The sequence below is a fragment of the Pteronotus mesoamericanus genome, unplaced genomic scaffold (genome assembly GCF_021234165.1).
Source record: "Pteronotus mesoamericanus isolate MK-2021 breed Mesoamerican mustached bat unplaced genomic scaffold, CSHL_Meso_final contig_98, whole genome shotgun sequence".
Lineage (NCBI taxonomy): Eukaryota > Metazoa > Chordata > Mammalia > Chiroptera > Mormoopidae > Pteronotus > Pteronotus mesoamericanus.
In genome coordinates, this window is record NW_026555295.1 from 2,522,030 (window position 1) to 2,537,013 (window position 14,984).

At 52.3% G+C, this 14,984-nt stretch overlaps 1 protein-coding gene across 2 annotated transcripts in view; it reads right to left on the bottom strand.

The window, feature by feature from the left end:
- Positions 1–14,984, bottom strand: part of SFXN5 (sideroflexin 5) — a 102,842-nt gene that overhangs the window by 43,783 nt on the left and 44,075 nt on the right. For both annotated transcript variants that reach the window (XM_054586859.1, XM_054586858.1), the window contains exons 7-9: positions 11,177–11,230; positions 10,104–10,160; positions 8,668–8,733 (exon numbers count right to left, since the gene is read on the bottom strand). In XM_054586859.1, the coding sequence (XP_054442834.1) occupies positions 8,668–8,733; positions 10,104–10,160; positions 11,177–11,230 (177 nt within the window). The remainder of the gene's footprint in view (positions 1–8,667; positions 8,734–10,103; positions 10,161–11,176; positions 11,231–14,984) is intronic.

Below are 14,984 nucleotides of genomic sequence, written 5' to 3' on the forward strand. Positions count from 1 at the left end.
AGGAAAGGCTGTGGGACAGGGACATGCATGGCCGCATGGGCACATTTCAGTGGTATTGCAGGGAAGGCTGGGGAGCTGCCAGCCTGCACTGGGCCCTGATAGTCTGCTCCAAGCCTCCCCGGCCACGGAACTCATCAACTGCATGTCTCCCAGCTCTCAGTAGTGGGTGACTGTGTATTTTGTGACTCTGAAGTGATCCCCCCACGTCCCCCAAAATACCAGGGAACATGTTCCTACAAAGTGCAGAGAGGGAAAGTGTGGAAGGGCATAGGGAGATGCCAGGCCCTGCACAGCACATGAAATATCTTAATTAAACCCCAAACACAAGGCTTTTACAATAGATAGGGCATTACCCCTTCTTACAGATGCATAGAAGTTCACACAGGTTCAGAGAGGTTAAGTAACTTTGTCCAAGGACAGACAGCTATTATGAGGCAGGTAAAGCTAGGATTGAACCCAGTACTGCAAGCTTTGTTCTTAACCACTGTGCTATTTACTTTCCAATTGTCTTTCATCTCAATGAGGAGTGCTTTAATGTCTGACATGCCATTTAAAACAGGCTGTTTGCATAGCAAAAGCCTCCCTGAAAAGACCAGCTTGGGGCTGGGGCCCAGGGAGAGGAGAGGAGAGGGGAAGGCAGCTCCAGTCAGGGAAGACAGAGCCCTTGAACCACCTGCCAACCAGAAATCAGGTCTGGGTTCAAAACCCCCCACATCATTTGGAAATGCAGCGAGGAGAGGGGAGCAGGAGCCCTCCGAGATGCCAGCCGGGAGCTCAGACCCTTCCCCTGGCAGTCTCTTGAGGGCCGGCAGGGCTGGAGTGTGGCCATAGGGCAAGGAGGATAGCGGCCTCCGGTCCAGTTAACACTCAGACTTGCCCCCACCCTCAGGTCTTCCCCTCCTGGCCAGTATGGCAGAGAGTGACTACCCCAGCCAGTCTCCTGCACCCCACGTGGGAACCCAGGGTAGGGAGGAGGAAAGGAGAGAAAACCGTGCCGGGGTCCCAGGTCCCTTTCAACCTCCCCTTCCCTGAAGCCCACTGCAGTCTCCCCAACACAGCCAGGGTGAGATTTAGTTACTAAGGCACAAACACATTTCTGAGTACATGGCCAACACACCCAGGGAAGAGGCTGGGGACCAGCAAAGTGGGGAGAAGGTCTGGGCTCCTGCGCAGCCCACCCACCAATAATGGCCCGGTGACAGAACGGCATGAATACAGGGAAGGCAAGTGGCTGCTCGCCCCTCTCCTCCCAGAGCCCCCAACCCAGGCCTTACTGTCCCAGCAGCTAGGAGGCTGCAGCCCGGGAAGGAACCAGGGTGGGCTGCAGACCAGGGGTTGGGAGCCCGTCTGTTCTGGTTCCTCAGGGGCCCTTTGGCCTGGAACATTTGGTGGAGCCCATTAAAATTAAAAAGCCAAGTGCCTGGTGGCTCTGAATGCCAGCTCGTTTTCCCTGGCATGGTGGGTCCTGTTTAAGGGAACCAGCTGGCATTAATGGCACACAACTCATCACGAACAGCAGCTAGCGATCAGAAAAATCTGAGCTAATAATCAGGTTTGGGAAAGATAATGAGATATGGAACAATCACTGCTGAGGGTCCCCTAGGGTCTGTTTTAACAGCCTCCAAATAAGCCACAAAATAAAAATTAACCAAACAGGGGCTCCATTTGGGTGGAGGGGAAAACAAACAGGGTGTGGATTTTGCAAAAGAATTCCCATGTGGTCAGCAGATGGGGGTCTTGGGAGAAGCCAGAGCCCAGGACATCAGCAAAGGCCTGAGGAAGCAGTGGACCTTCTCTGGCCACTTCCCTCCAAGCTCTGGCTCCAGGGCTGGTGAATTTGCCATGCGCAGCTGATGGGAGCAGAGGATGTGGAAGGGAAGCCTGGCTTCCCGACAATCCCTCACAGTGGGGAGGGCGTTGACCAGCACCAAGAACGGGGTGGGGGGCGGGGAACTCCATGACACAAGACCTCCAGTGTCATGAGCTATGTGGCTGATAGCTGTCTCCTTAAGTATCAAGGTCTTGCCCAGGCCAACCGCAGCCTAACTTCTGCAAGGCCAGCAAGGGGACACCAGATGGGGCCTGAGCAATGCACGCAGCCGTCTCCCACCCAGGCTGTATCCTCTCCTCCAGCCCATACATCCAATGCCCTGCAGAGGCCTCTGTTTCAAGGGCCTTCAGGCATTCCACCTCCCCACAACCCGGACGAAGGTTATCGTGCTCTTCCTCATCCACGCTCAGTTCCTGTCCGTTCCCGGCTCACTGCTTATGCTGGAGACCCAGGAGTCTTCCCCAAGAGGGCCTCTCCCATCCCACATCCAGCCCATCCTGCAGAACTACCTGTGCCATTTCCTAAATAACTTGCACGTGGCTACTCTCTCTCTGCTCCCACCATGTAGTTTAAGCACCAGTCTCTTCTCCCCGTATGACTGTCCACTTATTAGCTCAGCTCCCTGCTTCCACCCTTGCTCCCCGCTCCAATCCACTCTCTACACAGCAGCCAGAGTGATCTCCTAAAAATGGATGTGAACTTGCTCTAGCCTTTCAGTGGCTTCTCACTGAGCTTAGATCTTGTGTGACCGCCTGGCCTTGCTCACAAGGCTCCGGCCACCTCACCAACGCCCGCTCCTCTGACGAGCCAGTTCTCTTGTTTTCTCTCCCTCCCTCCCTGCGCCCTCCCATCTCTCTCTCCCCAAGGCCTCCAAGCCCTGCCCCTCCCTTGGGCTCCTCACCTTTCAGCTTGAATGCCTCGGAGGAGGCCCCCTCTTCACACAGGCTCCCCCTTTAAAGCGTCCCACAGAACCTGGGCCTCTTCCTTCTCTGTACCTATCATGGTCTCTAAGTATGTATTTATTTAGCATCTTAAAATGTTGTAAATCAAAGTAATACCTGTATATGATTTTAAAACGGAATTTCACAGAAACATTGTTTACCTGTGGACTCGTTACTAAACATCCATGTCTCCCAACAGGCCCCAAGCACTGGCTTCAGAGCCTTTGTCTCTCATTCCTCACTGAATTCCTGTTGCCTGGTGCAATGAGTAGGTGCTTAATAAGCATTCCTAGAATAAATCAAGGGGCCGATTTCTGAAACAGGAGGAAAAAACCAAAGAGCCACAAGGAGACCGGCCCTGCGCAGTCGCAGCTGCCCACCGCAGCAGGCAGCTCTGCCAGGGCTGGGTGCCACACCAACGGGTCCAGTCCACCTGCGGGGACAGCTCACCCACTCTGCCAGGAGGAGGGTCCCAGAAGGGTGGCTTCAGGGCCCTGAAGGCTTCGGAGAAAGGAGATGCCTGACTGAACCTGAAAGGTGAGTTGGAGGCAGCCAGGTTAGAAGGAAGGGCGCAGCAGGCTTCAGAACGGGCTCTGCGGACTCCACTGGTGCTTGCCACAGAGGGGCCCGAGGTGGCATGAGGGCAGAATCTAGGTCCCTCTCAGGAGGTGGACAATGGTGTAACCAAATGGTCAGGTGTTTGTGTGGGTCCTGGAGGGCAGGGGCTGGAGTAGGTCAAAGAATCTTTGAGGTACCAAGACTGCCCACCAGAGGGCACTCATTGTAGAAGAAACTTGGTAACAAAATGGCCCATTACCCTCTAATTTTTCTGCAACCCCAGACAGCCTGTTGCTTGGCAACAAGCTCAGGAGCAAAGGGCCAAAGTAGCCAGGGGAGAGTCATGCACAGGTTAAAACACCAGTCAGCTCTGGCTGTGACTGAGTGGCTTGTTTGCTAGCTACGGTGACCAGGCCTGACCCCCGAACCATAACCCACAGAGACCAGCTGGCCACCTGCTGGGAAACCAATTACATTAGGCCCCTTCCATGTAGGAGGGGACAACTTGTCCTCCCTAGAATATATACAGAGCTGACATTCATGTCAGACTCACCACTGCCAGCATCACCATCTGTAGGCTTCTGGAACACTTCAGATTATGCTACAGGGTCCATGCAATGGGCCCTCCAACTCAGCAGCCAATCCTAGTGACAGCAGTAAGACAATAGTCTGGTCCAGGATGCTCAGGCTGCCGGCCCACTTCCTCCCTCAGGCGCAGAGAAGAGCGGCAGGGCCTGAGGTATACCCTGGACCACAGAGAACACCCGGAGGTACATCCTTGATTGCAGAGAACACCCTGACACCCCTGATCACAGAGAACATCCTGAGGCATACTCCAGACGGCAGAGGATACCTGAGGTACACCCTTCACCATAGAGAAAATTCTGACATACAACCTGGACTATAGAGAACACCTTGCATTATCCCCTCAATGACAGAAGACACCCTAAGGTATACCCCTGACCACAAAGAAAAAACCCTGAGCTACACCCTGGACCACAGAGAATACCTGAGGTACACCCCTGATCACAGAGAAAGCCCTGAGGTACACCCTCAACCACAGAGAACACCCCGAGATATACCCTGACCACAGAGAACACCCTGAGGTACACTCCAGACCACAGGGAACACCCTGAGGTGTACGCCCTGAACCACGGAGACAGCTAGGCATATCTTGCAGGGGGAAGAGCTTGCAGTGAACCAGGGCAAACATATGTAGCTGACTTGACTTTGGCCAGAAAAGACAGGCCCAGGAACCAAGTACAAGGGTGAGCAGAGGGTCTAACCCTGTTATAGATAAAGAACCTCTCAAACATTTCTTCCAGTCCCCACTGTTCTTGGGGTACCTGGGGAGGGACTTGTCTATCTGGGGGCATATTAACAGTTCCCTCAACCTAGAAGCCAAGAATACTGCTTGGCTTTTCTGGTCTCCTTATGCTACGGTGAGGGGGTGGGAGGTGCAGGAAGAAAAACGGTCCCTGTGTTAGGAGAAGAGTGTGTGATGCAGCCTGGGTTTGAATCCCAGCTCTGCCACTGACTTCACCGCTATGTCTCAGATTCCTCATCTGTAAAATGGAGGTGAACACCTAAATAGTACCCGGCATTCCCTGAGTGTTAGCCATTGTGACTGCTGGCCCGTCTGACCATCATGAGAACATGGAGTAAGCAATGGGAGCTGGGAGGGTGAGGGGTTCAGCCCAGGGATCCCCAGGAACGCTCCCTTACACTCCAGTGTCTAGTAGTAACGCTTAACAGACATCACTACATCCTATACAGAGAGAATCCCCAGGTCCCAGACCCTTTAGGAATGGAGGTCAGTGTCACCTCACAAGGGAAAGCCCTCAGCCAGCTATGACCTGGCCTGAGGCAAAGGGTTGGAGGATCAGGCCTGAAGCGACTCTCATACCCGGGCTCCATCAGGCAGCTCCTGACAGGACGTTGGCCCTGAGCCTTCCTCTCCAGCCCCAGGTCCACTCATCCCAGATCCTGCGTCCGTGAAGGTGGGCCACTCTTGGGCCTGCCATCCCCGCCTTGGCTTCTCCAGCCCCCTTCTGCCCGCACCCCGGCCACGCCACGGCTCCCTGAGCCCAGACAGAGGCTCCTGGCGCGGCTCCCACCCCATGACCAGCCCTGCTGCTCCCCGCTCCATCATCCCCTCATCACCGTCACTCTGTCCGTAGTCGCCACACTCATTTTCTGGCATCTGGAATCTGCCATGCTCCCCTCCTGTGTGCGCCTCCGTGTGCCATGCTCCCTGCCTTCGCCTCTCTCTGCTCTGTCCTGCAACCGTCATCCCTGCGTAAATTAGGGGCCCCAGCCCCGGCTCCTATCACACCCCAGGGCCGCCTTTATCACAATTCTGGCTATAGCACAGAGTATCCCAGCTTCCCATCTCAGCATGTTGAAGGATACACCAGCCTGTACATCTGCCTCTCAGTGTCTGCGAAGTGCTCAGCACACACGCCCCCTCCAGGGAGTGAATGGGTCACTCCCAGGGCCCAGTGGGGGCTGACCACAGACGTGCTCAACGCCAGCTCCCGAACTAACACACAGCGAGGACTGACGGAGCCTTCCTTTGTTAAAAGACAGCAAACTGTTAGATCTCAAAAATAACTTAAGATGAAATCTCTTTTTTATTTTCGAGCAAGACGCCAGACACTGCCAAATCTATTTAGAGGGTTCACCAAAAGGCTGCGAACCCCGCAATGGTGGTCCTTGCAACCAGCATGAGACTTCACTTCCAGGGCACGCAAACCGGGGATCCCTGATTCTGGGGGTTGCTGGCCAAGGTCAAGGGCTCTAGTAAGAGGAGAACAGGGCTCTGCAGGGTCCAGAGAGGAGGCCGGACTCCCAGGGCCCGGCCTCCACTGCAGCTCATCCTCGGTCCCTGGGATCTGTCCCCGGCCTGTCAGCAACCATCCACGCCACTTGCTTGTAGGGACTCGTTTTAATTAATGCCAGAGCCGGGCCAACCGCCGGGGCCCTGACACTTGTTTGCAGGTCATCTCCTCCTAACGGGCTCGCCCTGGGAGTGGATTTGTCACTAATTGAAGCAGAGATCAGTTAATGAGGCCGCGGGGCCTGGGGTTCCAGAGAACAAGGGAAAGGAAAATAAAATAAAGCCTCTTTCTTTGGAGGTTTTGTGATTTACACGCACAAAAGAAAAGCAAGCAAGCTGCAGATTTTCCAAGTCAGAAACTCCACTCCATCTGCCAGAGTTAGACCCTCACTGTGTGAGACGGCAGGCAGAGGGACGCCGCCACTGCTGAGACTCGTGGATCAGAGCGGAGCGGGGCCTCCCGAGGCCAGCAATCAATCAGCAGCCTAATTAACAAGTATTTATGGAGCAGTGCTCCATGCCCCCCTCTGTGGGGGAGAAGACACAGGGCCTGTCCCTGGTTAACTTGTAATCCAGTGGAACAATGACAGGACAGGACACAGGGTATAACTGAGCGCATGAAGGATGGAAGTTTCTAGAACGTGTGGCATGGCATGGTTGGGGAAAGCCTCTTCAAGGGCTCTGCAGCTAGGCAGGAAGGTGGAAGGAGGGCATCCCCGGCACAGGCACAGCCCCTGGTGGCCAGGACAGCCCCGCATGAGGTCCCCAGTCCCTAGGAGGGAGACCCTGGCTCTGAGAGCCCTGAAGGACCCCCAATCCCCAGTAATGCTGCTAGGCTTTGTGCCTCAGAGTCTCCTCCCCACGTCTGGGCTAGCTTTGGCCTGAGGAAGTGACCGAGGTGGAATGACTGAGGGCCCCTTGGTGACACAGCAAAGGGCAGGAGGGAGTCCCAGCGGGACAGTCATCCCCTTCACTCACGGCCTTCCCGATCTGAGCCACTCAATGTTCTCCCCACGTGGCTCCTTCCAGCCACCCCCCAGCCCACCTCACCCTTAAATCCCAAAGAAGGAAAGTGGGATTTTCAACCTGCTAAACTAGGCTGAGCCATCAGCTCCTCTTGTCATAAAGGAAGAAGAGGTGACATTGGCAAGAAAGAGGTGACAGAGCCTTTTCCTGTCTGTCATAAGAGCTTCTGACCTTGACCAGCAACTTCCACGGAATCAGAATTCCCACTTAGTATGGTCCCAACCAAGTGCAGCCTCATGCTAGGTGGCAGGATCCCCGGGGTGCGCTTAGCAGTCTCTTGGTCAGCCCTCTCAACCGATTTGGCAGTGCCTGGCTCCTTGCTTGTGATGAGACATGAAGATTCAGGGAAGGAAAACAATCTTGGTCATGAAATGGGGACACCCCGCCCCCCCAACAGCTATTTGGAGATGATCTGGTCTACAGAGCAGTGGAGTAAATGAGGCCACTTCAGAACAACCTTAATCCCTACTTTGGAAGAACAGTGAAGTAAATGATGGCATTTGGTGCAATGGTTGGTACCTCTTTGTGAACAATTATTGTATTTATTTAATGACATGGGAAAGATGAGGAAAGTGGGTTTCACAAAAAGATTATTACATGGAAATATATTTTTATTTCATTTTTCTAATTTTTTCTTACTAATTGCATATATTTCTTGGTAATGAATAAAATAACAGAGCTGTGCGGTGACTTTTGCTCCTGGGGTCAGGTAAAGGAGGCCACCCAGCCGGGATCGAGAGCACCCGACAGAAGAGCGAGGGTGGGGCCGGGGAGGGACACATGTAGCCAAGGTCCTGGGAGCCTGGGATTCCGTTCCGGCTCTGGCCTAAGCCCCCTGCTATGTCACCTGCCCTCTGCCTTCACCCGGGATCCATCCTGAGGCTAACACAGTCTACAAACCTCCTCTACTTAATAGCTGCTCTATTCTCAGTCCCACGGGATTCAAAATGAGCTTATTGTCACTGTCTTGAGGAGCTTACAGGCCTCCAGGAGGGACTGGACATGTGACCATAGAGCCAAGGCTATGGAGAGAGGACAGCAGTGCCCCAGGAACTCAGGCAAAGAGCAAAGGGGAGCCGGCGATGGGGGCCAACCGTGTGAATCACTCCAGAGCCCCTGGTCTCCTGCATCAGCCACGCTACCACATGTGATGACCAGCTCCCCTGAGGTGAGCGCCAGGCAAACGCAGCCCTCAGGGGACCGACGTGCTGCCCTCAGCGGGAGTGGGCAGCCCTTCACACCACATACTTCCCCACCCGCTCAGCAATCTGAACCACCACTTTTTAAAGTATCAGTGGGATCTACTCTCTTCTCTGCCTAGAAAGCCTGCCCCGACGGCCCACCCACAGAAACCTGTCTCCCACACTCCTTGCCCGGATCTGACCCTCAGACAAGATCTGGCCCAAGACGTTGGGGAGGGCAGCCGTGGAGCAGCAGGACCGGTGGGGGGATGGGTGGGAGGGCTTACTCACAGCGATGGAGACGGCGCTGATGACAGCTCCTAGGTAGCCCTGGATGAACTTGGATACAGGTGAAGGCTGGAAGACAGAGAGAGAGTTTCAGGCCCTCTGGGTGCCCAAAGCTCCCTCACTCTGCCTTTACCAACAGGCCCAGCCAGCAAGGGGCATCCCTGCCTCCCCGACGGGAGGGTCAGGTGGGAACAAAGAGGTCCCTCTGGAAGCCAAAGGGATCCCGGCCACCATCAACATGGTCCTAAATATGGAAATATGAGGCAGCGGTGTTCAGGGAGATGTTGAAGGGCCCACGGCTCTCTGCCCCGCTCTATAAAGGTCACTGGCAGACACTGCTGGCTGGAGGTAGAAAACAGCAAGGGCCAAATGGGTCATTCATGGCTGGGCAAGCAGATCCAATTTAGGAAGACTACATGTTGCGAGTGGGCTGTCTGGCACCTGGAGCACTTCCTTGCTAGACACGGCAGTGTCAAGGCTGGCTCCAGCCTGGCTGGCTCCCACAGGCCTTGTCAACCCTGGTAGCAACTGCGCTTCCATGCCAATAGATGACAGTTGCTCGATATTTCTAGGGAAAAATGTATCCCGAGCTGTAATGTAGAAAATTAAGAAAAGAGCTGAGGAATTTGCCTCGGCATACCACAATGGCGATTTTGGAGGTGTTTGGTTTAAGGTAAACGAGAGCCAAACAAGCAGAGATGCACGTGTATGAAGCATACGAGGGAGACGGGGACCAAAGGTTTAAAATGAGGGAGAGGGTGTCCTCAGAGTATTAGGCCCTGAGGTATTGCCTCCCAAGGTTAGAAAATGCCCAGACCCTTTTCTACCCAAGCTGACAGCGTCCCCTGCCCCCAAAAGGGACCTAGACTCCTTCCCTCCTCTTCCTGCCTTTGGACCGAAGAGTGAGAATTGACCGGGGGCGAGGCAGCCTTGCCGGAGCGCAGGAGCCCTTCCTGAACGACAGAAGGGTGAATGGGCCTCCATGGTAAGTTCGTCCCAGGAGGGCAGAAGGGGAAGTATCGGTCCTCTCGGACCCGTCACCCCTCAAGAGCAGCCTTTCAGCTTTGCAGCCCATACTCTGCAGGCACCGAGGCAGTTTCCAGGAAAGCCTGGAGAAAGCGGTAGGGAAATTCAGGCCCCACGTGGCTGTTGCTGTCCTGATCCAATGAAGGGTATAAGAGCTGCCCTCAGGGAATTCTGCAGCCGGTGGAGTTCATCCCTTTCACCGCCCCCGCCACACTCCCATTTTATGGGCCTTCTTCACCTCATGTGAACTGTCCCTCCCAGCAGGGCTCCTCCTGAACGGTTGGCAATTTAAATAAGGTGCCTACAGGAGGGCGATGCTTAACCCAGATGTGTAGTAGCATGACGCACTGTAGGGAGGGTGAAGGTCACCCCAACCTGAGAGCCACCACTGGGTGGTGGTCTGTGGTGCTCACCTTGGTAGCATTGCGGTTTGCATAGTTGACGCAAGCATTGTGACTCTGGTTCAGCCACTGAAAAGTAAGGGGGGAGAGGAGAAGTCAGGGAAGGCGTGCTCACCTCCCTGGAAGCCAGGCCTGGCCCCAGCAGGTCAGGCATCTTCAGAAAGACGCCAGTCACTAGCTCATGGTGGGTGCATCCATACCGTTATTAGCATGACCAACTGCCCAGTTTGCCCCATACTGGGCCAGTTTTAGCACTGGGTGTCCCTAGTCCTGGGAAAGCCCTCAGCTCCCGGGAAACCAGGGCACTGGTTCTACCCGCACCAGCAGTCTGTCCTGACCTGGAGGCAGTACCCCTTCCAAAATCATGGCTCTCACTGTCCCAAATGGGACCCCTGCTTTTGCCACGTCATCCTTATTACATTACTTCCTAGACAGAGGTGGATATTCAGACCCCTGGAATGTCCCCAGCCCAGTGTCCTGCACCACCCTCAGCTCCAAGACATGGGCACTGCTGTAGTTTTGCTCAGGAAAGATTGACATGTTCTCATGAAGACAGGTCTTCCTTCCTTCCACTCTTTCTCGGTGTGAGTGAGACACACACACAGGGCTTCAACTACTGCCGGAGAGCTACAACTGACTCCCTTCACGAACGGAGACCAGGGTCTGTGATGCTTTGTCACCCACATCACTACCTTGGCCTTAGGGTGGATTTACCTTCCCCACAGATTTGGGTGAGGAGGCTGATGTCAAAGAGACTGTGGGCCTCGAGGTCCCTGGCCATGGGACAAGCAGCCAGGGGACACATTGGGTGGCCACCAACAAGCCATCCAGCTGAGGGCACCAGCCCAGCCCTCATCACCTCCATGCAGAGGTTGAAGTGACATAATGGCCTCAGACGTGGGCTCGGAGGACCTGCTCGGCAGGGCCTGAAGGCCTGGGGCTTTTCCCAGTAGTGTCTGGGTTGGGGAGAGGCAAGAAGTGGGGTGATTTTCCCCGAAGGGCATGAGAGGAAGCACTGAGCAAGGAGTTCTAACAGGTACCTGTTGGGCCCTCCCTCAGGAGCCTGTTTGCAGGGAGACTGTTACCTGCCAGAAGACAGTGGATGCCAGTGTCTGGTTGGGCAACAGAAGACCGACCACCTGAGAATGAGAGAGGGAGTGAGAGAGAGAGCTGAACAGGGCAAAAGAAACACACTACACTTTTGCAAAGAAAAATTAAACAGCTGTGAAGAAGAGCAAGCTGAACCTGTACAAACAGATATGGATGTGTACACACACACTGCTGCCCATAGTAAGACTGTGTATGATAAAAATTAAAAAAAACAAGTTGCAGAATTGTATGACAGCATAATCTCATTTTTAAAATAAAAACATCTTATATAAAACCATATACACAAACACGTACACATACCTATCTCCACGCATGAAAAAAAGAAGTCTGTAGCGTAGCATGTGGAACAGGTTATACAGTAATTTCTCACATTCTTCTTGAATACTGCCGTAGTCTTTTTAACAGTTGACATGCATTATTTCCATAACTGGCGGGCAGGGGAACACTAAATAAACAAGCACCCAAGAGGAACACCTCCACTTCTACTCAGCTAACCCAGCTCCTTCACACTCCAGCCATCCAACAGGATTTTGTGGGGATTAAATAAAAATCATTGCAGAGGCCATAGGTGCTATACAAATAAACTAGGGGGAATTTATCTGTTCCCACTGAGCCATCATGAAGCAAAACCTACACCATGTTTAAGCTATCAAATGAATCATGGATGTCTGATAAATATTTGTTGAAAGAGTGAAGGAAGGAATGAGCCAATACACCATAGAGCTAAACATGACTATGTAAGTGTGGATCCATTATTCCCAAAGCCCAAATATCACCCATGACCTAGACTCACTGACTTTGTTTTTTAAGTCAAGATTAGTTGTCTGATTTTAACACTGGCCAAACCTTGGATTTCAGGGATCCACGTGTCTCTCAAGTTTACCTTTTGAATGCTTGTGTGCAAAATAACATCTACCAAGTACTGCTGCATATGGAAGGAAATGTGCACAACCATCCACATATTGACTTATTTATCATTCCTGTAGATAAAAAGGCTCTTTGGCAAGAATTTCTGTAAGGAACAAGTATAAGCATTCAATTCTATGCAGTAAATCAAATTCTAGACATCCTCTGCAATATTAGTAAATCATGTTTTAAAGATTAAAATGTTTCTAAAACAGTGAATATGTACACACATTTATATTTATTGGCCCATATCAGTTTGAATAAAATTATATCATATAAAGCCATTCCATAGTTCCAGTGAGGAGTTATGAGATATCTCTCCAAAAATGAAATCCCAGCTCCATTTTTTCTCTGCAATGACAGTTCAAGGTACTGGAGTGGCAATCAGGAGACCTTGGCTCTTAGCCTCAGCCCCATCCTTGTGTGATCTCCAGCAGACAATAGTCCCCTTTGGGGTCCTAGCCTTCTTATCTATGGAGTGAAGGGGATGTCCTATTTTGGTTTAAATTCTATTCTCAGGTTCCAAGTAATACCTGTGAAGTCAATAGAGACAGCCCCATTGTAGAGGGAATCCTCCCACCCCAGTCCAGTTGAGAAGTATGGTAGGGAACACAGGACCCTCCTCCTTCTAGTTGGCAGCCAGTCAGGAGCCAGACCATAGAGAGGAAGCTGAGCCTAGAGAGACCTGAGGCTGGGAATAACGTGAGCCAGCAAGTGTGCATGTGTGTGCAAGAGGGCCCATGCACATATCAGTACACATGGGAATGCCTGACTGTCTCCCAAAGCCTGGGGAAATGAAAGTAGTTCACTGTTGAGAACTTATCATTCCCCTGAATCTGTTGGTTTATAGAACATGGTGTGTTATGAACAACATTGTCTTCTCCCTTACAATCCCTCTTGCACCCCCTGAACTGTGTTTGGGCCACTAGCAGCGTGGTAAGATGCAGACCCATGGGACTCACTGTATTTACCAGACAGCTGTTGTCTAGGACTCTCATGGCTCATTACATCACAGGGTCCTTTTAGGGACCCTCTCCCAAGAGGATTCAGAAATTGGACTTCTGAGCATCCAGTCTGCATCAGCCTTGCAGATACTAGGCATTTAACTGTGTTGCTCTTTGTACTGACTGTTGAGGTCAGGCCATATATCTGTGGCCCACATCTGCCAAACACATACATCCTCGTGGCATGTATTTTTGTGTCCAAACTTCATCTTACCTTCCTTTCCCTAAATTTCCTTTTCTCTCATTTTCCTCTTCATTTGTTTATCTTGTGCCATGCATTTAAAAAATGATATCAAGTCTTTTCAGAACAAACCACAGCCCTAACATAAACAAACCTGGTACCCAGCCTATGTACTACACACACACTCACGGCTTGTAACCAGTGGGTTTTTCACCTTGTTGGCCAACTCTGAGCAGCCTCTTGGCCCAACCTCCTGCCCTGACATGAGCCTCCCGTTCACTCACCTCTGACTCCCTATGCTTTCTTAAAGAGGTTCAGTGAGTGATCAATTGATTGATTCTGCTAAGTATGCCCTCTTATGTCACTTGCCATGATCTTTATTATAACTCTGGGGCTCAGGAGAAATAGATTACTTTTTATATTTTAAAATGGGATGACTGAGGTTTAGAGTCATTCGGTGGTCTGCCCAAGCCTTCGTGGTAAGCTAGACATAGAGTCATGTCTTCTGATTCCGAGCTTGGGAGCCCTGTCTCTCTGATTGTAGGGGCTCCTTCTCCAGCTCACCGCCCTGCATAACCACAAAGGAAGACTCAGACTCCATGCCCATTTTTGAGCATTTTCTGTCCACCTAGTTCCATGCTGCTCCCAGTGGAGAATACCAGAGGAAAGGAATATGGAGAATCTAACCACAATAAACAAAAACAAACAGGAAAACGTATGAGAAAGGCCCTTCTAACACCTGGGCACGAAAGTGACAAGATGGTTTAATTGGGTACTTGGGTGTCTGCGAGGCTGATAAATTCTAACATCCAAACCAGAGTTCGAGCAGGGAGAGGTAGGTGTGTTCTGGCTACCTGCTGAAGGAGGAGGTAAGAGGGTGCCGAGGTGTGCATGTGCGTGTGCTAGCTCACGGGAACAAGAAACAGCTGAGAGACTGACCTCGCTGAAGGAGGTTTGGGAAACCAGCAGACTGGAGTCCCAGAAGGTGAGGTTAGAAGGCAGCAGAACACCGTGCTCAAGCTGAGGCAAAGGGAACAGGGATCCCGCCTTCCAGGTCCTACATCAGGCTGGTGGGGCCAGGAGCACGCGGTGCCAGCCCCATTCCCTATTAGGCAACACGCAGCACCATCTGCACAATCCCAGGAGCAAGAGCAGATATTTTATAACTTCCTTTTTTCTTTTTAAGTCTAAATTAAAAATAAATGTTCCTTCAGTTCTCAGATGTATATCTCTGGTGCAACCTGCCCACATTCCCTCACACTGCCCTTTCCAGAACATGGCAGGGGAAAGGAGGAAAGAGATGGATAGAGAGAGGGAGCCAGTCCACCCGGCTTCAATGCCAGTGGATTGCACCTCTTCCAAGAGGGAAACGCTTCAGGCGTGGCCGCGCAGATGGGTGGAGAGAGCCCAGAAAGCGACTGGAACCAGGGAAAGTGGAAGGAGAGCCAACAACCAGAATTTCCAGCCCAGCCTCTACCCTGTCTTGCTGCAGGACCTTGGCCAAATCACACATCCTATCTCTGCTCCCATTTATAGTTCATAACATGGCTGGGGTCCCCTCCACAGCTCCCACCCCCTGGAAGCCATCCTCTATGCACATCTGCCTATTTTTGCCATTCCCCTTCCCCTTGGATGGCTGGCCATGGGCCCTGGTGATGAACTCTCATGCTCTGGCCAAAGAAAGAGCTGAAC